This window comes from Anser brachyrhynchus, assembly GCF_964034855.1.
Source record: "Anser brachyrhynchus genome assembly, chromosome: 5".
Classification (NCBI taxonomy): domain Eukaryota; kingdom Metazoa; phylum Chordata; class Aves; order Anseriformes; family Anatidae; genus Anser; species Anser brachyrhynchus.
Window position 1 is genome coordinate 37,737,744 of NC_137699.1, and position 23,768 is coordinate 37,761,511.

Consider the following 23,768-nt stretch of genomic DNA (forward strand, 5'->3'; position numbering starts at 1 on the left):
AGAATAAGAGCCTTCCTGTCTCCCTGTCTCCCTGGACCACGAGATAAGGAGGAAAATATGAGCCTCCCTGTCTCCCTGTTCGAGCGGCCCCTGAGAAAGTAACAGAGACTGATAAGCAGGCGACTTCGGATTTGGGAAACCAATTATAATAACCCTGCCTCTTCTAGAAGTAGTAATAAATATGTATTAGCCTAGGAGTATAAAAACCAGCTGCCTTACGTAACAGGTGTGCGTCCCGGTGGAGCAGAGACTCCCGGCGCACCCAGCGCTGTTTGCTTGCCTCTATTCGTTTAATAAATTGTAAACTCTGATTGTAATCCTATTTGGGACTCAGTCATTTTATAACAATGCTCCCCAGGCTGAAACCGAGGAGTGGTCACACAAAAAATACACAAATTAACACTGCACCTTTACTTTGTTTCAGTATGTACAGGATTTTGGGATTCTAGCCTGTGCTTATCACTTAATCAAGCGCTAGTCATGTAGTTAATTATGTTTGCCTCTCCCCTTCAGCACCTACAGATGCCCAGCAAAGGCAACTGTGGTTCAGAGCAGGAATCTGAGCATAGCAACTAGCACATCCTTCATCACTGAGCCAGGCAAGTGGAGCTGGCAGCTGGAGAACAGGGAGGGTGCTTTCCCCTGCAGCAATCTCTGCTGTAAACAGCTCTCGTATGAGAGAGCTGGCTGTTTTTTTTTTTTTTTCCTCCTCCCCCGTGGGAGTATAGCAAAACATACTTAGAGCTTAGACAACATCTAAGTACAGAATGGACATCAGCAATTTATACCTTTGCTGTTAGTCCCAGTTGTCTTAGTAGGAAACAATTAGGCACGTTGCTACTTACAACACAAACAGCCCAGAATAGGCTTAGGAAATAGAGCTGGCCAAAGCAAAAACATCTCCAAAACCTCTCATGAGAAATACTCTAGAAAGTTTTTTTTTTTTTTTAAACACCTAGGAGTGGTGGGTGAAAGAAAAGAATTCCACTGGGAAAAGCCCAAATCGGTATAGCTAAGAAAAAAATCACACTTGCATTTTTTTGTTTGCATAAATTCTTATTTGAAAAAAAAAATAAAATCCATGGTAATATTCCTAGGAAGCTGAAGCTCTTGGCCCTGCTTTTCTAAGTCCTTCAATCCTCTGGACAAGAAACATTTTTCCAAAAAAAGCCTAAGCCATGGCTGTTGGTGTAATATGAGAACAACTGGGCAGCAGGCTTTCCACCAACCCCTTCCCCTCGCAGTGGTTTATCTGTGCAGCCTCACATGCTCCTATGCAGCAGGACTGCTGTTCTCCAATCACAACCAGTGTCTTCACTTAACAGCACCTTAAAAGGGCCTGGTTTGCCCATTTCCCTCTCAGCATCTCAGCTCCAACAGCACATACAACTCATCTGGCTCTGAGCACGAGTGTTAATAGTCAAACCTGAGGTGCAAACAGGGTACAGCATTTAGCTGGGGAAGGTTAAGATTCTAGCTATGCTTCCAGGCTGATGTCCCAAGGCACACAGCCTGCATGCCAAATATGCGCTGTGCTTTGCCAGTTTGTTTCCACTATCGCTTTTCTTCCTGTTGAACACTAGCCTGAGTCTGACAGTGACTCACATCAGCTTAATCTTAGCTCCGAAGAGGTAAGAATAATTTCATACCCATCTGGAGCAACAACACAGCACCACAATCCAAATGTTCTAAGGCATGAAGCGAAGAGCATCATATTCATGGGAAACCACCTAGAAGGTCAGCTAAGGACTGCATTCCCTAAAGCAGCCTGAATTCTGCTTTGACACAAGAGCAAGACAACCCTGTTCCCTTGGAAGACATGGCAGAAATCTGTACGCGATGGAAAGAAACAAGATCTGACAACACATCATTAAAAAATCGACTTACAAGGGAAGGTTTTGCTTTGTTTCTTTTATTATTATTGTTTTTAAATATCTCTTTTTTTTTTTCTTTCTTTCCAGAAGTCATTATGTCCGACTCCATTAACATTCAGGTAAACAAGTGAAAGAACAACAGATGGGTATGATCTTGTAGCACAGGCACAGCTGCCAGGAGCAGGGAGCAGGGCTTGCCTTCCTTCGCAGCAGCTGAACATCACTCTCCCTCCCTCTCTGCACGGGCAATGGCCGGGGGCTGTCGGGGACAGCCGTGCTTCAAACGCAGTGAGAAGTCCAAGACACAGCAAGAAGGAAAGGCGGGTGTGGGATCACAGCACTCGGCCTCCTCCCTCGCTCTCAGCAGGGCTCTCTCCTGATGGTGCGGAGGGGCAGGCGGCAGCAGCATCGGTGGCCTTACCAGACCAGCCACAAAAACAGCCCAGACCCTGGCTGGATGGCAGCTGAGGGCATTTTGGGCTATTTTCGGTCACTTTAGAAGCCCCTTGGGCATGCCCAGTACTGCCACCACAGCCTCTCCCCTGAATTTCAACACAGTCACCCCATTTTGCAATACGCATTAGCTCCCCCACAGCTGTGCCCCCCTTCCATTGAGGGGGGCACAATTGCAGCAGCCACCGCTGCTGGTAAGCAACCTCTCTGCTGTCCCTCAGCACCATTCTGGATGCGTCCCCAGCCTGCCACCCCCCCTCACCGAGGCTGGAAAAACCCATGCTGCTGAAGCCTGGTTCACAAAGCATCCTGGTGTTAAGGTTAACTGTTTGTAAAATTGCAGCATTTCATCACACTATGCACACGATGAGAAACGTTTATTAAATTGATTTTTGTTTTGTTTCTTTAAAAAAAAAAGGCAGAAAGAAGTTAAACACACTGCTTTGTGGCATGCTCCACAGTATGAAAAAATCCCAAGTATTCAGTTAAGCTGTCAGTGGCTCTGTTTGACCTTTCCATGTGGTCTTTGAACTTAGACCTGGAAAGTTCACTCTGCTTCTCCCCACCTGCCTCTCTTCTCCCTGCTCAGGCTTGCAGCCATTTTCTCAGCTGCCACTTGCTCCAGCAATATGCTTCCTTGGAGAGGGAAGGTTTGTATTTACAGCCCTCAATTCCATCTATCATCCGTTTGGGGACTGACTATGCAGTCAAAAATGGGGACCCTCAGCTGAATTCCAAAGCAAGCATTACTGTCTCCCTGCAGAACTCCTTCAGATCTCCCCAGGACATTCATAGCCCTGGCCGCTTCCCTCCTGTCCAGCTCTGGTTCCTGCATCCACAGGGACAGGAGGTGGCACAGGGAGCTCTCCTCTGAAAGGAGCCAAAGAGCAAATGGCAGCCAGCGTGGCACATGGTCTGAGCAAACACTCTGCTCTTCCTCCCACAGCCCCAGCTCCCTCTCCAAGCACCACTTTTCTCCCAGTTGATCCTGCACAGGACAATGCAGACCCCCAAAACTACAACATTCAAGGACGTGCCTGATCTGCACTGAGTCCTCTGCAGGGAAGACCCAGTCAGTCTTCAAACAGAGCTTCAGCTACTTACGCAGCATCAACTGAATACTGAACAATATCAAAAATACGGTATAAGGAAAGAAAACAGAATTGAAATGCTTAATGGCATATTTATACACATTTATCAACAGTCAACAAAAAAGGCGGCAAGTTACACATCCATTCTGTATGCTAACAATCCTGATGCATATATATGTAAACACACATGCTGGTTGATGCATATACATATAGCCACATAACAGAGTAGATGACCTGAAGGAGCTATGCTGAGGAGCAGGGGAAGGGATTACCTATTGCCAAACCAAGTCTCATTCTCCATGTGCACAAAGTGGACATTCAGGGCAGTGTTGCTTTTAAGGCTGTTTCTAAGGCTGAATTTTTTCTCCAACCCACTCAAACCAAAGATGTGTTGAAGCACTTCCTCCTCTTACCTAGCACAATTTCATATATATACCCCTATATAGACTTTTTAGAAGGCCCTATATACTAAAAGGTAGGGACAGAAAAGGGCTGAGTGGAAGGGGAGAAAAGCCTCTGCACAGATCGGCTCGCCTCAGTGCAGTAATCTCCTGTCCCCTTTTGGCAGAGGCCATGGCACCCACGTGCCATGGACAAGGTGCTAGTTCATAATAGTCCCGGGTCTCTCTCCCTGTCCGAGTTGGAGCTCTTAATTGCAACTTGAAGGTGAGGGGGAAAGTGAAATGCTTTAAGAAACGGAAATATTCCTGAAGTGAGGAAGGTGATCGCAGGTTTTAACTCCTCCCCTCCCCTGCTTCAACATGGCAAAGAGCTGAGAGATGCTAGCATTTCCAGCTCAAGTACCCCTCCGGCTAAGGAAAAGGCTTTGCTTAAAAATATATATCTATAGAACTATACACATAGATCATCTTTTTAGAGACACTCTGATTTTTATTACATAGATCCTGGGTCACTCTTCCCTTCTTATGTACACAGTAACAGAGTGGCATACAACAGAGGCCACGTACACATAATTGGCAATCGAAGCTTACCAGGGCACAAAAAAGCGTTTCAACTGGTACAATCTTAAATCCTGAATGCCCTTGCTTTGATAAGCTCATCTCCTGCTGTTATTGTCACTGGAAATGGAAAGTCTTAAGAAATAAGCAATTTTTTTTTTCAAAATCAAGTTATGAAATTTTCCCAGCAATGTTACAGTGTGTGATGATATGCTTTAAGCAGGGAAAATTTCACTGAATAGAAGAGTGATGTAAAGATGAAATTTAAACATGTATGTATACAGCTGGAAATCCCCCAAAGTCATCCTGCAATATGTAAATGTAGGATTGTTAAGGTTAAGGACTTTTCTTCCATTTTTTTTTCTTTTTTTTTTTTCCCCCTAATATCATTTGTATCTAGGCATCAGCTTAACAGTGGGAACTTTGTAGAACACTAGTCTCTCCCAAAATATTATGTCTATAAAGAAACATTTAACAAGGTTAAAAAAAAAAGTGACTTTGTTTTCAGGTGATTATATTTGAAAAATTGTGACTAAAATTCACCCCCAGCAACTGACCCTTAATGTTATGAATAGGTGGAAATGAGCCAATTTATAAAGTTATAACCCCCAGGGGAAAAAAAAAAAGCGCAAAAAATCTGCACTCTTCAGAGAATGCAAAAATTGTGACTTCTGTTAAGAGTTTATTTAGTATTGCAAACAGGTCCGATAGGAGCAATCCACCTCTATCTCCCCTGGGAAACATCACACCAAGACAACTGGGGCTGCTTCCTCTCCTCTCTCCCAGGCTTGGAAAAGCCAGGGAATCAGGGTGATGGTGGGAAAAGAGAACAAATGAACAAAAAATGCTAAATCCTGCTTCGTCATCAAATTTTATATATGTATATACATATATATATATGTATATTAAAAAAAAAATAAACAGTCCGTGCTGAAAAAGAGTAAAAACCAAGGCAAAGATTTCTGAGAACAGGCTGCAGCCTTCCCCTCTGTACATCTTCCACCAACGATATTTCTGATTTTTTTGGGGTGGGGAAAGGGGAGGAAGGACTAGATCTCCTGCTACAGCAGCTTTCCCTATCACACAAAACTGATGTGTAACTAACTCAGCCACAAGGATATGGGAAAGTTTTATTTATTAAAAAACAAAAAGTACTTCAAAAGAAAAATGATAAGTACTGTATGGTAATATTGGAAGTATTTATATACATAGGTTTCTTTGTCTTTTGTTGAAATGTCTCCTGGTCACTTGGTGGCACTTGGGGTCCCCTCCAGCGCCGTCTGCCCTGCTCCCCCCTTCCCCTCACCGTCTCTCAAGTCTCAGTAGACAGAGCTGTTCCTTATGCCGCAGCACAGCACCATGCTCAGGATCATTTCGAAGATCTGTCAGGAGACAGAAGGCCACTGGTGACGTGCTGACCTGTAAAACGTGGGAGCTCCCCCCTCCTCCACGCTAGGGATTAGGACAACCTCACGGCCTCCGCTCTTCCCCCAGCCTCCTCTCCACCTAAACACTCTCATGCCGGAAACAAAAGCAGAGATGATACATCTTTGCTGCTGACTTTTTTTTTTTTTTTTCCAGGGATCAGGCCATTTTGATATCAGATCACCAATACCACTGAGTCCTGGATAGCCAATTCCTTCCTGCTGCAACGCTTACCATGATCACGGCGACCACGATGGCAGCAATACCGATCAGGTACAGCTTTCCAGAGAAGAGCTCGTCAATCTTTTTGTGGCAGCTCAAGTTCTGAAGCAGAGAAACACCGTGGTCACAGACCTGCTTTCCTCCCACACCCCCCGGGCATCCAAAAAGGCAGGTCCAAGGTTCCTGCTTTCCCCCAGGTCCCACTCATGCTTCCAGGCTCATGCCAGGCCTTGGCTCTAGGACTTCCCACGGAACATCAGCCCTCTGTAAGCCCCTCAAGCAGAAACAGCAAGGGGAGCATTGACAGGAACCTCCAACAGCCCTCTACACAACCCCCAGATAAATGAAATCTCTACCCGGTATCCAAATCCTGAATAAATCCCCAAAGTTCCCTGGCAGCCAAGCTCCCTTGCAGGAGATGTGCCAGGGGAAGAGCAGCCAAGCCTACCTGAACAAAGACTTTCTGTATGGCCTTTGGGCAGAGGTCCTCTCTCCACAGTGCAGGGAGAGTTCCTATTGCATTATCAGGACCACAGCAATCCAGCTACAAAGAGGAAAGAAAAACCACAAACCAACAGGTTAGCAGACAGCACACGCTCTCTTGCAATGCTCTCCCTGCCATTAAACACCTCCAAAAGCCACTTAAAACTTAAGAGGCACCTTGGATGGGGAAAAAGAAGGGGAGGGGGAAGAAACAACTTTCCAATTTCATTTTTTTCTTTACATGCAATGCAGCTGCTTCCTGCACTGATCCCAGACACATCAGGTATGGTATCCTGGAGGAGAATGAACACGAGTCCCTCCAGAGGTTTGCCTCCTGCTGAGCAGAGGAGGTCTCAAATTATTCCTCAGAGCAGCATTTGTCTTCCACTGAGTTTTACTTAATCTGGAGTGCTGAGGTGGATCAAAAACAACTTCATTAAAGCTCAGCACAGACTTCCTAGCACAGTGCTAAGGACAAAATATTTAAGAGGGTGGAACTCTCTTACCTGACCCCTAAGAAGAGCTACCTCTAACAGGCTAAGACCTAAATGAAGCATTATATGCTTTAGACCCTGATTTTCCTATTCGTTTTCCTGACCCCGCTTCCTTCTCCTTCCTCCCATGTTCTCATTTCCTCTGGCTGCAAGAAATTCCTATGCCAAGGAGAATTTTTGCACAGAGCTCAGAAGGCAGGCAGCAAAAACCCAGCACCCAGTTCACTCCTAAGAATTACAAATTCAGTGCTGTCTTCACTTCCCGCCCCAGGACAACTTAATTCCTCTTCCTCTCTGGGAAGGAGCATCTGAAGCACAGTGGCAGCCGCTCCTTGCCACTCACCCCGACAAACCCCATACAGAAGTTAACACCCCAACAAACCCCATGCAGAAGTTAACTGCATGCAATTCGAGGCACTGCAGACCCCGTTCACCAGCTTGGGCTGCCCACGTATGGCCTAACCTGAGCATGCAGCAAGACCTCCGACATCTTACCGTTTCGTGAAAGGTCTTCACTACAGCCTTCCCGTTGCTCGCGTCCGAATCTGCCATGAGCGCCTGCTGGAACGCTTGGTCGTAGAACTGCTTCACATCTTTGGCTATCTAGGAAAGACCGCGAAAAGTCCCTTTCAGCCAGAGGAGCATAAGGAAACCCATACAGTGGATGTGCCTGAACAGGGCAGGTTCCCTCAAATGGCACTCGCAGGTGGACAAGAAGTTTTTAACAGGTTCAGACCCTGCTAATTCACCCAGGTGAGCGGAGAAAGGCTTGTCTTTCACAGGGCTCAACTCCCTCCAGCCACAGCATGCTACAAAAAGCAAACATTAAGAATCTCATTCACCAGTCAGCAGGTTCCACCCAATGTTGTTTCACTGCTCTGCGATCTCTCTGTAGCAGGCAAAGACAGCCAAACCACGGAGGTTGAACCATGAGATCTGAGATAGTCTTCAAACTGTGTGGATTGTTAGCACTGCCAGGAACTCAGAAACGGCTTGTTCTTAACTACCATAGGCATGGAAACCAAGCAAGCAAAGGGTGGATATCAGTAGATACGGGCACCTCAACCTGTCTGGCTTAGAGGGGGTAGGAAGAAACTGGGAGAGATTACACACTGAAGCCTAGTTACATGGCTCATTTGCATCTGGAGGTTTTGATGCTTTTGGATGGGTGGCAAAGTCCTGCTGGGTCCCTACATAGAGCAGGACACCCCCATCCTGTAAATGCTTGCATGAGAAGCCACATCCATACCCCAGCTCTGCCACCTGGCCTGGTAGACCACAGACACCCATGGGGAATCGAGACTCCACAATACCAAAAACAAACAAACAAACAAACAAAAAAAACCACCACCAACAACAAAAAAACAACACCCAACCAACCAACCAAACAAGAAAACCCCAAACCCCTGATTTTCAGAGAAGCTGACCTTGTGGCTTCTCCTCTAACACTTTCCAATAATTTCGGAGGGAGATGAAAGGAGGACATGTGAAAGAAGCAAAGGAAAAATATGAAAAAGTATGAAATGGAAAACGCTTTCCAGAACATCTGCTCTTGGCAGCACACGCTGGATTAGCACACGAAAAAGGAGACTGCAGCAAAAAGGAGTGTGATTTCAAATCAATTATCCCAGCATTTCTCCATGCTCAAAAAAGTTTGCTTTGGAGGGCAATACCCTGTGATCAAACCATTTGATTCTGGTAAAGGGAAAAAAAAAAAAAACAAAAACAAAAGTACTTCTCGCCTTTCACTCTGTAGCTAAAGCAGCTCTGACAAGGCGGGATCAGGGAAAGAATGCCTGCCATTTTGTGTAACAAAATCCTTTGCCTGCTCCATTGGGAGATGACCGTCCCCCCAGACTATTGGCCAGGGCTGTAAACCCGAGGGGGCTTCCCACCTTATCCACTGGGTGTCCCCGAGAGTGACGTTGTGTGGCTGGGAGCACCCAGCACTTCCCTCCTAGCCCCTGGTGCTCATAAGCTGCCCTCAGCCACGCTGGGGGAGCAGCAAGCTGCTTGCCTTGCTAGCAGTGATGTCCAAACAGCCCATTCATCGCGGCTGAAAAGGCAGAGGGGGCCAACTGACTACTACCATTCATTTCAAAATGCAAAATTAATTTTAGGTGGCTGAGGTCATTCCTTTCACACTGGCAAATCCTACACTTCTCCGCTTTATGCTCTGATATCCAGGTGCCTTCTCCCTGGCATGGAGAGGAACAACCACAGGCTCCCTCCTTACCCAGCCTTCGTTTTTCTGCATCATTTCAATCGCACATCTTGGGCTCCTCAGGATTCACAAACTAACATCTGCAAAGGTTAATTAGCTCACCGAAGTTGCTAGGGAACAGCACCCTGCCTGCATAGTAATGCGGTTAGCCACGGAAGAGTTTATGCTGGTGAAGTCATGCTCTCCCATGAATCACTACAAGGGTGTTTCCATTCACAGCCGAGCTGGTCATCTGTGTCCTAAATGCAAGTGAAAGCTGAGCCGGCCACCACCTACTTCCAACAGCTGCCTTACATTTCTTTGTAAACACATTTGCTGCTCCACCACCGAGCCTAACGTAGCTGTGAGCAGAAGTAACTCCCCTTCTTTCCCCAAGCCCGCACTGACCAAGTGGTGGACGCCCAGCCCTCTGCTTGCTGCAGGATGGCCCCGGTTCCCACACACAGACAGCTTGGTGTTTTTGGACGAAATCTTGCACATGTGAGAGCGAACGTAGGGAAGGCAGCGGGAAGAGAGGTGCAAAGCTGCTGGTTTCAGCCTGGGTACTCGGTGACACCTCCTTCTCACACGGCCAGGTCTGTGCTTTGCTCCTTGGCATCTCGGGTGTGCAGGTAGCTTTTCCTCCTCAACTTCACACACGAATCCACTCCTGCTGCGGCTGGCAGCAAGGAGGAGACCCGAGCCAGATGGGGTTATTTTTATCCCAGACATCGCACCACATACAGCATGGGGCAGCCATTCCCATCAAGTGCTCCCATTTAAAGGTTAGCAGCCGAGCCAAGAGGAGTTAAGTGACCTGCCCAGGTCACGCAGCAAATCCCAGCTCCCGGGACTCAGTCCGGGACTGTAAAAGCAGAGGGATCCCAGTGCACTCCCGCCCCAGCTTCCCAGCCTCACACCACAGGTTTTAGGGTCGTCTTACTTGGTCTTTGTTGACAAATCCCCAAATTCCAGCCGCAACTTCGCAGGCGAACAGGATCACCAGGCAAGTGAAGAACTGTGGAGACAAATCAGGAGAGGGATGCTTAGTACACTTGGCTACAGGAAAAAGAAGTGATAAGGTAGGTAGGGGTGCAGAGCAGCACTTCTGATGGGGGAGACCAGAGCAAGGTCTCTCATACGCACACGTTGCCCAAGCACATTTTCCTACAACTCATCAGATGCCACCCTGTGCCCAAACTTTCTACCGGTACAGCCAAGAAGGGACAATCAGAGTCCTCTCCCACACAGGGACCCGCAGGCATGAGGATACCCTGCACACCACAAGACAAATTGCCCCTCCTGACGTGGCTGCAGGAACATCCAGCCCAGCTTCCTGCTCTGCCACAGATGCTTCCAGGACAAGGAGTTGCCAGCACAGGGTTAAAAGCACATTTCGGCTGCTGAGGAGCTGCAGGGTATGATTTATGGCCAGCTCTCTTGGCATTCTCAGCCCTGCAAGGCTACTGCAGATTTTTGCATAAATACTAGCAGTGATGTTTTCCCACAGCCTCACCCTGTTAGCGCAACCCCAACACTCCTCCTCCTCCCCGCCACCACCCCAAGCCTTCCTCCATCCTTCTGTTCATATCCCAGTAATGTGATGGGAGGTCCAATAGACTGGACATGGGATGCTGTAGAGCCCATACATCATAGCCAAGTGGGAAGGCATGGGCAGGTATGCTCCACACGTTACCTCTGCAACCACATCATGCTCAGTGGCTTCTTCCTAAGAAAAGCCCCATGGAAATAAACACCTAAAAGAGGTGAATGTAGCCAGGAGAGGACATAAGATCACAGTATGGGGTGGGAAACAGCCCCAGATTCTGGGCAGTGTCTGTTTAAGGCACATTCAGGACCTTTTCTTCCACAGCAGAGCAAACAGGAGTTTCCAGAACAATGCTACAAGCTGGCCTTACTCTCAAGAAGAGCAAAGGGATATCAGCACAATGGGAACAGGACCCCTGACCTGCCTGCAGGAAAGGACTTCAAACATCTTTGTCCTAGAACAACCAACTCCTATTTAAATACTTATCTGTCCCTGGTTTCCCAGGAACTCGCGTGGGAGACTGGGACCCATATCACCCTAAACCATAAGCATGAGGCCACTGTAATACTCTGGTTAAGCACTAGGGCTCACTCTTGCAGTGGTTACCCTCTAGTGAAGTTTGGCTTGTTCGCCCCAGATTTGGAGATCCATCTTTCTGCAAGTATGCTTCTGCGAGCTGGATGTAAAATGTTGAAGATGCAGCTTTACACCATGGAAACACAGAGCTGTTCTTGGGCAGGTGCGTGGAGGTGGTCCCGGTCACTCCTGGGGAGCACCCTAAGGATGCTGCCTGGAAATGTCCTCGGAGCCTGGAGGGAGCCTCGGCCAGCAGAAAGTGTCATCAGGAGGCACCTCCAGCCTCCCCTTGGCAAGCCAAGGTGTGAGCAAAGATGGGCAGCATGCAGCAGCTAGAGCTGCTAACTGCAGCTGAAGCAGCCGGTTCCCCTGCTGAGCTGCAGGTACCTTGTGCCATCTGCCCTCCTAATCCTCTTTCCAACTTCAAGAGGGAGCGAGGGGTAATTCAGGGTCTGTAATAACTCATGCTAACAAAAAAAAAACCAACAAAACCAACAACAAAAATGACAATCCAAAGCTGTCAGACCTTGCTACAACTATCACTGTTGGATTTGCGCACAGACTCCTCCTATTCCCGGCAGCAATGGTAACGCCTGCAAACTCTTGCCACAGCTCTCACCCAATGATATTCCAAAGCGCTTTATTAAAGCTGACGAGAGCCCCCCTCCTTCTTGCCAATGTGGAAAAAGAAGGAACCAGAGGTGAAGCAATCTGCAGAACAAGAAGCTCCAGTTCCCTCCGTCCCAAATGAGTCCACACCCACAGGTCACTGGACCACAATCTTCCAGTTCAACAAAGCCAAGTGCTGGAAAGTCCCTCCAAATTTTATATATTTTTTTAATCCCTTTGATTTATTTATTTTTTGGTGCTATTTCTTGCCTTCTCAAGCACAACGTGCCAAAAACTCTGACATGCCTCAATAACAGTCCAAGAGCAGATATGTACGTGCCAGCACTCTCCTCTTCTGCATACAACTCTGCTACGGGAGGAGGAGAGGAAAAAATCAAAATAAATTTAAAAAAATAAATAAATCACAGAAAGCCCTAAAACAGGGTTGTCCCAGGGCCTGCAGAATGGGGATACCCACGTGGTGGCTCGTGAATGTGGCCACTTCCAGCCAGCTTCTCCCTGAGGCTGGCAGAGCCTGGTGATGGTGACGGAGCCTGGCATCTGGTTTAAACCCGAACCACGTGCGAGAACTTACTAAAAATAACTGGGTCTCCCTCGCCCCCAAGGCCAAGGCTTTTGGTGTAGCTGCAGCTTGTGCAATTAAGCTCATCCTGTGCCAGGAATCCCAAGCTGCTGCCTGCCATCAAGGATGCCTGTAGCGCTTCAGTAATGGTTTTCCCAAGATTTACCTCAACACCCTCACTAAGATATTGTGGAAAATCTCTGCTGTTTCCTAGCCCTAACAGGTAAAAATATTAGATGACTCCATACAAGTGTTGAACTCCCCACGGACTGCCTTGAAACCAAGACCAAAATGGGAAGCTGTAGGGGATGTTGGGTAAGAAAAAGGTGGTTCAGTGGCCATGTGCCCTCACAGTGCTAAGCCCCTTACCGTTCCCAGAAGGCACTGAGACTCCTGGATAGCGCCGTAGCATCCCAGGAAGCCCACGAACATCATGACAGCACCAACCGCAATCAGTATGTAGATTCCTGCAAGGGAGAACAAGAGGCAGACGTTACTGCAGAGCCTCCTAAAGAAGCATCCCATCACTGGGCCAGGCATGCTGGCTCCATAGCTAATTACAGGTATGCATAATTAAGTCCTGAGAGTAGCAGAGGTGGCTGCGGATGTGGCAGCAGCAGAAAAGGCCACCGCGTCTCACCCTGCTTTCTGCTCTGCTACTCTTCTGCTGACGCTGGTGTCCCCAGGTGTGAACCAAGATGGGCTGGTGGAAGTGGTCCACAACTACCTGAGTTCAGACCCTATTTCAGGCCACTGTTATTGTTCCTCCCATTAAAATAAACATTATCACCATCAGTAAGCTCATTTGGGGTGAATTTGCCCACAGGTGTTCCCTCTGCACTAGCCAAGACCTCATGGCTGGTCTGGGCGCCAACGCAAATCACACAACTTACACCAGTCAAACCTCAAAGCACTTGAAGGTAGCAATACTGAAACTTGAAAAAGCAGCCACCCCCAAAATCACAGGAAACACACAGAGCTCGATCAATGATAGGAAGAGGGTGTAGCAAGGAAGACAAAGGCTTTACAGTGTCCTGAAAGCTGCATTATTGGAGTTCCCATGGCATCCTATTTTAAATATTTAAGCAGAGGAGATAAAAAATGATTAGTTAACGTATCTTTTTAAACAAACAATAAGGCATATGGCTTGTTTAGATTAAACATCAGACAAATATTTATCCTGCTAACTTTTCAGAGACGGACAAGCCACAAAACCAAGGGAAAAGCGCTGCTTAAGCATCCCAGTTAATATAATCTAGACTTTGTTTGTCAAAGGTTCTTCCACAGAGATTTTTTTTATTTCAACTTATTAAATTTGCACCGTCAGCTTGCTCCCCGACTAACTCAAGGTTTGGAAACCAGGCAGGGAGAGCTCAGAAAACGGAGGAACGAAAGTCCATTTTCACTCAGGAACCAAGCGCTTAGCCCAGGTACACAGCCACAACGCTTTCCCTCCCAAGCCATGCAATGCTACCAGTTCGGTTACACTGTCTCCTTTTCCAAAAAACACAGCTTTCTCCTCATGTATCTTGTATGTTTAGTGTATTTTTAGTTAACTAACATTCTCAAGTATTGTGGGTCTACTATTTTGTAAGCGAATTCCACTTTCTGTTCCAAAGCAACTTGATGTGTGCAAAAAAAAATCAAAGAAATAATTCAACATCAGGCAAGATCGCAGTCATTTTTAACCCAAAGTGAGAAAAAAATCAAAATCTGAATAAGAAGATATTTTATATTTATGCTTATAAATATATAAGCATCTCAAAGCTAACAGCAATACAGCAAATCTTCCCAGTGCTTGAGAGAGACATCCCTTCAACGAAGTGTTTTATTTTGCTAGGAGTCTAAACATGTTTATAGTTATTAATCAGTCGGTCAGCCCTTAGGATCAGACCTAAAGTACAAACAAGATCAAAACTGCTTTTTATGTGCCCATCGTGCCCAAGGTTTTTCTTATCTTTGTAGCTTTTAAGCAATCATCTGATAATTTATGTGTAAAGTCTAACGGGCATGCATGACACAACCGAGTTCTGTGAGAGCAGAGCTAAGCCAAGATAAACCTTCCTCTAAAAACCCGATACACGATAATAACCCCAGCATATTTAACCCCCCCTTAACGGATATTGCAAGCTCAGGAAGGGTCAACTTCGTCTCCCGAGCCTTCCCTTTTTAAAACAAAAGCCACCCCACTTGGCAAGGGAAACGCCACTAGCACAGCTTGACTGCTGGGACCCTCCTGTCCCCAGGCGAGGGGACAGCGCTTCTCACCCGCCCGGCACTCGCACAATGCCCCCGGCTATATTTAGTGGGAGGCAGGAGGGAGGAAGCCAGATGCAAGGGAAGCGCGGCACAATGGGGCGAGCTGACCCAGCAGGATGTCCCTCTTCACAAAACCTGACGGTGCTCGCTGCCGGTGACACCGACATCCTCACAGCAAGCTGCTGCATACTGCAAGCGAAAGGGGAAAAAGGCATGAGTGGCACCTCCTGGTGCCTATCAAGGGGTCTTCGGTGGCACCTGGCATCAACAAAACACAGCCAACAGGCAGGGGGCCTTGCCTGAAGGTCACCAAGCAGGGACAGGACAACAGCTCCTTGCTTGAAGGTGTGAGGAGAGGGAAAAACGAGCAAGAGAAACCCCTGGGGAGTTTTTTTTGAAAGGCCAGGCCAGCAGCTAAAGCTGCGGGGACCTGCCTGAGGTGGAACAAAGCAGTTTTCTCCCAAGGGCTGGAGATGCCAAGGTGTGTGACGGTGGCCACGAAGGGACCGGCTGCGGCAGGCAGGCAGAGAGGCAGCGGGCTGGGGGAAAAGGGGGCCCTGCAGGGGCTGCGGGTGATGGGAAGGCATTAATGCATCCTGGAAAGTGAAGGCCGGCTGCTGGACGCCTGCCAAGCACCAGAGAGCCTGATGGAGGTTTTCGGAAGCAACAAAACTGCTGTTTCGAGAAGAATGATGTGTGATCAGTGGTCTCTCAGAAAGAAAAAAAAAAGTCGGCTTACTATCACTGCAATATGCTACTGCCCTCACGCCTTCAACTTGTGCCAGCGATGCTGAGGCTTTAGGTTTCCAACCCAAACAGCATCAACTTTTTCCATCTTACAGCCCTGGGTGGCTCCATGGAAGAGTCTTCTTCACAAGTCTCTGGCAAAATCAATTTTGCTCATTCCTGAGTGCAGCAGCTTCTGACTTCTCCTCCCATGAGGTCAGCACAGAGCAGACAAAGCTGGGCCGAGGGCAAGGGGACAAGTCACCTCAGCCACCACTGGTGCTGCCCACCCTGGCTTCAGACAGATGCAGCACAGCTGGAACCTGAAATGCTGCAGAGAACCCAACGGCCAGTGCACACCCATGGGCGTAAGAGACACCCACCAGCTCCTTCCAGTGCTTCATTTAAAGGTCATGATGGACAACTACCACACCACCAGCCCCATGTCCCACACTCTGCTTCCTGACCAGCACTCAGAGCATGTGTCTGGTTTTTGGGATGAAAGCCAGCTTCAGTGTGGGGCACAAACAAATGGCCCTTATGGTGTCCCCTTTTCTCACTGACAAACAGATCCTATGAGGAGGCAATACAGTGGGACTCAGCTCCAGGGCTTATTCAAAACCAAGCACAAAATACACAAACGATACGGTGTTGCACAATGAACATTTCCATGCTGCATATGAAAAAAAAAAAAACAACAACAACAAATACGACCAAAACACCCAACCACACGCTTTGGGTCGCGAGTGTTTTCCCACACCCATCCCTTCCCTCGACGGACAGGGGCTGGTGGCCCATCTCTCCCTCCAGCCTGGATGGAGGGAGTCACCAGGCAGCGGACCACTATCTGACAGAAAGCCCGGAATGACCAAGCCCTTTCCCAGAAAGCAGCCTGACACATCCTCGCTTTCATTCCTGGCAGCCTGTGGTGATGATGGACAGCGCGGTTTGGGTGTCTGTGAGCAAGACAGTTGTCATGCCCACCCTGAATGGGGCATTGTCCTCTGTAATGTCAGGCCAGACTTCCCCAGCCGGAGCCTCCTCACTGCTGCAGTGTCAGAGACCGGATTAACTCCTGCGAGCCTGTCCTGGATGGAAATGTTTAATGCCTCGGTCAGAAGCAGCGCCCGCGCCTCTGCTGGCACAACTGTGCCTGAGCAAACCTCCATCTGCCTTTCGCATCTTGCTTGTGCATTTGCATGGCAGCTTCCGCAGGGTTTTTAAAACAAGAAAGGCTGTTTATCATAAACAAAGGATAAAAGCAGAGAGGTATAAAATACAAAACGCCTGCAGCAATCCCGTCCCCTCTGAGCGAAGCACAATACACCCTGGGAACTCCAGAGAACCACTTGGAGGTGTTCATGGTCCCACCGCCCCGAGCATCCCTACAGCACCACTTGAACCCCAAGGCACTGCTCTCAGCAGGAAGCTGCCACACACAAACCAGGGCTCTGAGTCCCCCGTTATCTCCCTGTGAGAGGAAAACTGGAAAGCTTCAGGAAATGGGGCCACCCAGACTCGGTTTCACCTTGGCACCACCAAGAGATTCAGGGTCCCATCTTAATTCAAAGCAGCAGCACCACAGCCATGATATGACCTCTCCACTCCAGAGCATCAGAACATAAATCACCAAAAAAGCTGCAGCAGCAGAATAAAACTCATCCAGCACATGCTGCTTTGGGTGGTGGGGACTTCCTCAAGCTTTAGCACCTGAACCTCAGACACATGGGACTGAGCCACCAAGCACTTTTCTCTGGATGGTGCTGGGTGGAGAAAAAAGCAATTAAGAGGCCAGCTTAGGTCCCATCTTGTGGAGATGATGCCTCCAGGCCAGGTAGAAAGCAGGATGCTCAGTGCTGGGAGCAGGGATGGGATAGAAAAAGGCAGCGTTAAAGTCACTGCTTGCCCCAGTGTTAAAGCCACATTGCTGGCACTCACACGGTTGTAAAACCCATGTCCTGTCCCTGCTGGGAAGGAAGAAAAATAATAGAAAAAACAGAGAAGAATTAATAATAAAAACAAATAAAAAGAGGAAGAAGCACAGCAGAATCCCTCTGAAGCGAGGAGGGTCAGCACAAGCCAGCCCTCCCCTTGCACAAGAGGCTGCGTGGCTCCAGGCAGGGGCATTCTCAAACAGCATCCTCACTCCCACCTACCCCCCCCTCCCCATTTCCCTCCTCTCTCTCGCCAGCTTTAACTCATTAAGCTAATGCAAGCCAGTCTCTTCCCCCACTGGTCACCATGGCAATGTTTCCAAAAGAAAAGCAAATAAAAAAAAACAAAAACAAAACAAAACAAAAAATATCCCCAGCATCACACCATTCTTCCTGGGAAACCCTCGCGGCTCTCCGAGCCTTGCCACTCCCACTGGGGATGCACTTTGAGAAGGGGGGGAAGAGAGCAGAGGCATTCCTCCTGCATGGAGCTTCAGGGCCAGGGCTCCCAAAGCCTTTGTGGGGAAGGAAAAAGAGATTTTTGTCTTCATCCTCTGACAGATCGGCTCCTGGACTCCGTGAACACAAGGGCTTTGCGAGCCTCCCAGGGAGAAAGGGAGTGCTGCAGTGGGGCCTCGTCTGGAGATTCTGAATGTGGCACCATCATTTGGAGGTGGGAAGGAGATTCCTTCCTACCCTGCAGCACCAATTCTGGAAGAACACCATCTCCAGAGCCAAAAAGTCCTGGCCGTGACCTGCTTCCTTTCAGCCTGAGGGCAGGGAGTGGGAAGTCCCTCCACAACCAGGTGGAAAAGGGATGGCCGCATGTGGCAGCCCGTGAGGGTGGGTCTCCTGCACATTTTTGTCCAGCTGCCCGTGGAATTGGCCCAGCAGGTCCTCCCAGCCCTGGAGGCTCACCCCTGTCTCATGGTGCCAGCAGGACCAACAGCGCTTTCTTGAAAACAGGGCAAAAGAAGGGAAAAGCAAAGGGTTTGCTGGTGACAACTGGGAAGCTCCTTCCCCTCTGCTCCCTCTCCTAAGAAAAATGCTGCTGCTCCATGGCTGCTAATGCCTTCCAGATGGAGCACCACTGTCTCAAAGCATGGAAAGCTCTCCAGGGGCCGCGTGGCACACATGTGGAGACGAAAGGACGTACACGCTGCCCTTGTGAGGAAGAGTAACGCAGGAAGAAAGCAAAGGTCATGCCTTCGTTGTAAAAGCAAAGGGGAAGAGTGGAGAAAACCCAAACCAGCGCCCACATGCGTGCACACCCATACCCTAAGTGATCCCACAGAGGTGCTACAGCCAGATTTCTTCTGCTCTGCCTACACGGGAAGCGTCAGATGGAGATTTCAGCTTCCAAACATTGGCACACATGTGCGAGCTGGCAGGAGGCCTCTGGCACTGCGATGGCCAATGGTAACAGCACCGAAGGTCCAGAGCTATCCTCTGCTGCCCCAAACTAGACCACCTCTGGACATCTGCTGGAGGATGTCCTGTGGACATCATATGAGTAAACATGTGGCAGCTTTTCACAGGAAAACTCATTTAAGCAGCTCTGGAAAGCAAGACATTATGGCTGACACAGGTCCCCATGGCAGAGCCAATGGAAGGGGACAAGGGAGGAGAATCACTACTCGTGGATCTGAAGGACTGAGGAGTTTCTGAGCTTCACCTGTCTTTGGTGCACCCCGGTGATCTAACAGGGATCCCTTCTGAGCAGGAACCAAAGCTCTTCCCTTTACAGACCCTGCTCAGGACCAACCGTGGAAACAACCGATGGCTGGAGTAACCTTAACTCTCCCACCATCACCACAGGGGACAACGCTGCCAGCCTCAGGGACTCAGTGGCATCTAAGCTTGCTCACCTAAATCCTTCTGCGCTCCTGGACAACCCCTCCTGCATTTCTGCTCTTTATTTTGGCACCCTCAGAAGCCTGAGGAGCATGAATAGGCTGCATGTTAGAGGCAACAAGGTTGCCTGTCTGAACCTAACCCAAATAGGTGATGACACAAGTTGTTTTGCAGTTGGGTAGGTCTGAACCCAAAATAACTCACTGTCACCAATTTTAAGTAAAGACTTACAAAGCCAGCAGGGAAGCAGCCCCAAGTCATAACCAATTTTAGCTTGCAGAGTAAATGATCCTCAGGAGCTGGTCCCAATGAAGGGATACGGGGAAATGTAAGTGGCTTTTTTAATAGAAACTGAATTCTGCGCTAAAAATACAGAAACAGTGTTATAATTACTGTCAGATAAATGTTATAAGCCAAATACTTAAAAGGAAGTATTGACAAAGTGTTTTGCACTAAAACTACTACTTTAAAAAGAATTCCTTCAATACTGAAGAAGTTGATCTGTCAGTGATTAAAGGAAAATCTAGAACCAGCAAACTTCAGTCTTCTTTTCTTTAGGGGATTAAATAATTAAATTGTCCTTAGCTGTAAATAGGCTTATTTCCAAGAGACAAAAAAATGCACGTACTTCTACTGGAGAAAACCAAACAACCACATACATGTTATTTTTGCAACTGCCCATTTTGCTCACTGTGCTTGGTTTCCACTTCCGAGTGCGCACGCCGGCCCAGGGCTCACACTTCCATCGGTAAACCACTGACACACTGGGCCTTGAAGAAGAGCACAAGGACCTAGAAATAGGACTCTTGGGCTCTTGTAGTCCTTCCATGAGCAGTTTAGCCCAAGGCCTGCTGTTGAGTTTAACCCCCTGCTGTAGTACGTTGGCGCCAACTTTACAAGCTGCCTAGTGTTTCTGGAGGGATGGGGATGAAGATGGGAATTCGTCTGCAACAAAAATCCCATCTCTGAAGCCCTGAAAATGGCTGCTTTTTGCCCAATTAAAATTTTGCCCAATTGAAAAGGGTAATTAAGAAAAAAAGCCACTGCTGTGGGCAGAAAGCACAGCACCCCGCTGATCGCCTCGCCAATGCTGTTTGGATGATGTAACACTGCTCAGCATGTGCCAGGATGCTCTGCACGTGCCAGGATGCTCTGCACGTGCCAGGATGCTCTGCACTGCTGGCCACATCTGGAACCCATGGTTAGGAGCATCCTTGCATGCCATAGGGACAGCGGGAAACCCCAGGGAAGCTCAGATATGTGTCCTGATCCCTTCCTGCATGCTGCTAAATATGCTTCAACGCGAGCATCAGACCCCCTGAGGCCTGCACAACCCCCTGAAGGTACTTGTGAAAAGCAATGCTGTGGACGAGGATGCCCATTAAAGCTCACCAGCGGTGGGGATCACATCCTGATGACTTCAAGGGCAGACGTGCAGCTACTTGGGAGCCAGACCTGGAATTGCCACCTTAATCAGCCTGGCTGCTAGGGGAAAAGAGCCCCAAATATAAAAAAATAATTCATCGCTTTTCAACTTTCTACTGAGGCAGCGATACCCAGCAGGATGGCGGAGAAAGGGAGTGACAGCAACAGCCTCCGTGTCCAAATTTAATCTGTTATTGAGTGCCTGTCCGAATCCTCACACCCCTCCCAAGGAGCGCCGGTGCTGCTGTGCTCCGGGGACAAGACGCAAGCCAGCCAAGGAGTTCCTAACAAAGTGAAAAGCCAGGGGGAAAAACTACAACAGAAGTAAAGCCGACCCTCTTCCCACCCCCAAAGCTACATGGAAAACCGCACCCCAAATCTGGATGTTTTGGCACTCTTCCTCGCGGCTTGGCCCCACTCCCAGGGATAAGATAATCAAAGCACTGGGTCGTGTTGCTCCATCCCTTGCTATTAGCAGCTGGATGCAGATTTCCTATTTTGGGTCGGCGAGACAATCTGGCGGCGGGGGCTCTCATAGCTCATTGCATCACACTTTTAAAAATAAAAATAATAAAAAATCATGGGACTTTACGCAGTGGATGAATAGATACCTAAGAAACAGTTAAGCAGTTGTCAGCATCCAACTCATCCATACTGCTAGCTATCTTGAATGATGGTTTCTGACCTGGTATCAACATGTCTCACAGCCTCCATACGCTCAGAGGCAGCAATATCCACGGCTGAGAGGCAGGATGGGCTTGGGATTTACAACTACAACCAAACCGAGGAGAAGGATAAGCAGGAAGCACCGAAGCAGTTAACGTGCCTTTTGCTGTGGCGTGAGCTCCCCCGGCCAAATGGGGAATGCCATGAGTAGAGGCTTCAACAAGTGCTCAGGATCAGATGTCTCGTGAGCAATCCCCGGAAAAACCCCTGCAAGCTCTGCAGCCGGGGCTGGGGAGCTGGAGGAGGAGAGGTGGCTGTGGTGAAAACCCGGGTTACTTCTGGGCAGAGGCAAAGCCCTGCAGCAGGCTGGAGGCAGATAAGCATCGCGCCTTGTGCCCCTGGCCTCTGCCTCTCTCCCCACATCCCCTTCCTCCTATTTCCCCATCACTGTCCAATCCTGCATGCAACATTAATTATTTTTCCTCTCCCCCAACACACACGTGGGAGAAGCAGCCTTTACAAACCAGCTTTAACTGTTGTTTTTTTTTTTTGTTGGGGGGGAAAGGACACAGAGGAAGAACCAGGAGCCAGCAAAGTGCCGCTTCCCCCCTCCCTAAGTACAAAACCCCACTGTGCACGTTTGCCTCCTCTGAGGGTTTTATTGCTTCCCCCGTCCCACAGCACAGCCTGGCTGGCGTTAAAAGCCTCCCGACAGATCCTGGGATGCACCAGGCACCAAAAAGCAGTTTGCAAGGGGAAAAAAAAACAGCTCCAGAGGCCAGCCCTGGGCTTAAGAGAGAGGTTCCCGAAGCGGGAACATCGTGTGCATGTGGATGTTGGACAGCGGACAGAAAGAGGAGGGCGTGCGCCTCTTTGCAGGGAGTGTCAGTTGTCGGGTGGGGGGGGGAGGAAAAGAAAGGAAAAAAAGGAATCCCAGACTTCAGGCTCAAGAGGGCTGGCTAGAAGAGGCAGCAGCTGAAAGAAATATTCTGCTATTATTACTGCATGGAAATTACAGCCGCCAGAAGGAATCTGGGCAGAGCTGTTGCTGAGTGTAACTTAAAAAAGACAGAAAGCCTCGGGGCTGGGATGTCCAACGCACCAGGAAGCCAGCGAGGTGGTGGGACTCATCCTGCTCCTGCAGTGCATTCCTCATTGCCATCTAAATAGCAATGGCCAAGGACGAAAACGAAACAAAAAAGGGTTGAAAAGCAAAGGATGCTCCCAGGTTTTGGGAGAAATGTGTTTTGGGACATATCAGTTTGGCCTCAGAAGGAAGGAGATGTTTGGACCAGTTCCTGGAAAGGAAGGAGTTTAACTTTTTTTCTTTCTCTCTCTCTCTCTCTTTTTTTTTTTTTTTTTTTTTAAAGTTTAAAACATACAAAGGGGAAATGCTCTAAATACAGCTCTGGGTATGAGGCAGGGGGGCGCAGGCAGCTGCCGTGCAAAACCTGCTGCTGCTTACAGCAGGAGCAGCTGGACAAAAGGGCTCAGGCATGCTGCTTGATGGGCAAGGAGAGCAAATTGCAGAGAAATCCTTCCAGGAAGGTAACTCCAGCTACAGGCAAGACAAGGACATTGGTTAGGTGGGTCCAGCTCTGTGTGTTTCCTACACCTATATCCTCAAAGCTAGAAGGGGTTCCGTCCACCTGACTGACCCCACCAGCATCCTTTGGTGAGGAGTGGTTTTTGGCCTTCCTGCTCCCAAATATGTAAAAAAAATCTTTTTAAAAGAAATCTTTTCTCAGCAAGTAACTGATCTTTCAGGCATAAGGGAACACCACTGCGCAGGACGGATGCTCCCCTCAACCCCATGGGGGAAAAGCACAGCATCGGGACCAATTTTCATTTGTGGAAAGGAAAAGATTCAAACCTCCTCCTTCCCATGACATACAGGTATGTGCTCTCTCTGCCTCTTATCCAAGGAACTCAGGAGGGACTGGCCCTCACCCCTTCCTGGCTGCTCGCACCCTGAGTCCTGCCCCACAGCCTGCAAAAGCTACTCGCCCTCGCCCACCAGGGATCACTGGAAAATAGGGCAAAATATGGGTTTCATCTTCCCGCAAGCCAGCATGCTGTCAAATTAATAAAGATCACGCTCAACCATACCCAGACATTCCACCTTCCCCTCCTGGAGAACATGAGTCACGAGCTCTCCAAGTTTTCCTTTCCGCTGCCAGCCACTCCTTCAGCGATTTCATGTCCCGCTGGGAAATGAAAGGAGACTCACTTCCAAGAAGCCTCCCTGATCCCCAGTCATGTACCCTCTCCCCAGGAGAGACCAACAAAAGGCGCTACCCAGTGATGAAAGGAGGGTCCCCCTGCACTTTTAGCTGCCGTAACTTCAGGTTCCACCTTTCAGGCACAGCTGGCATTTCATCAA

General features: G+C 48.6%; 1 protein-coding gene across 1 annotated transcript in view; it reads right to left on the reverse strand.

The window, feature by feature from the left end:
• Positions 1 to 1,896: 1,896 nt before the first annotated feature.
• The window catches only part of CD81 (CD81 molecule), a 31,812-nt gene continuing 9,940 nt past the window's right edge, over positions 1,897 to 23,768 (reverse strand). Inside the window, exons 3-8 of the mRNA XM_080593577.1 lie at positions 12,891 to 12,988; positions 10,148 to 10,222; positions 7,497 to 7,604; positions 6,473 to 6,568; positions 6,037 to 6,126; positions 1,897 to 5,759 (exon numbers count right to left, since the gene is read on the reverse strand). Of these exons, the coding sequence (XP_080449703.1) occupies positions 5,697 to 5,759; positions 6,037 to 6,126; positions 6,473 to 6,568; positions 7,497 to 7,604; positions 10,148 to 10,222; positions 12,891 to 12,988 (530 nt within the window). The 3' untranslated portion in view covers positions 1,897 to 5,696. The remainder of the gene's footprint in view (positions 5,760 to 6,036; positions 6,127 to 6,472; positions 6,569 to 7,496; positions 7,605 to 10,147; positions 10,223 to 12,890; positions 12,989 to 23,768) is intronic.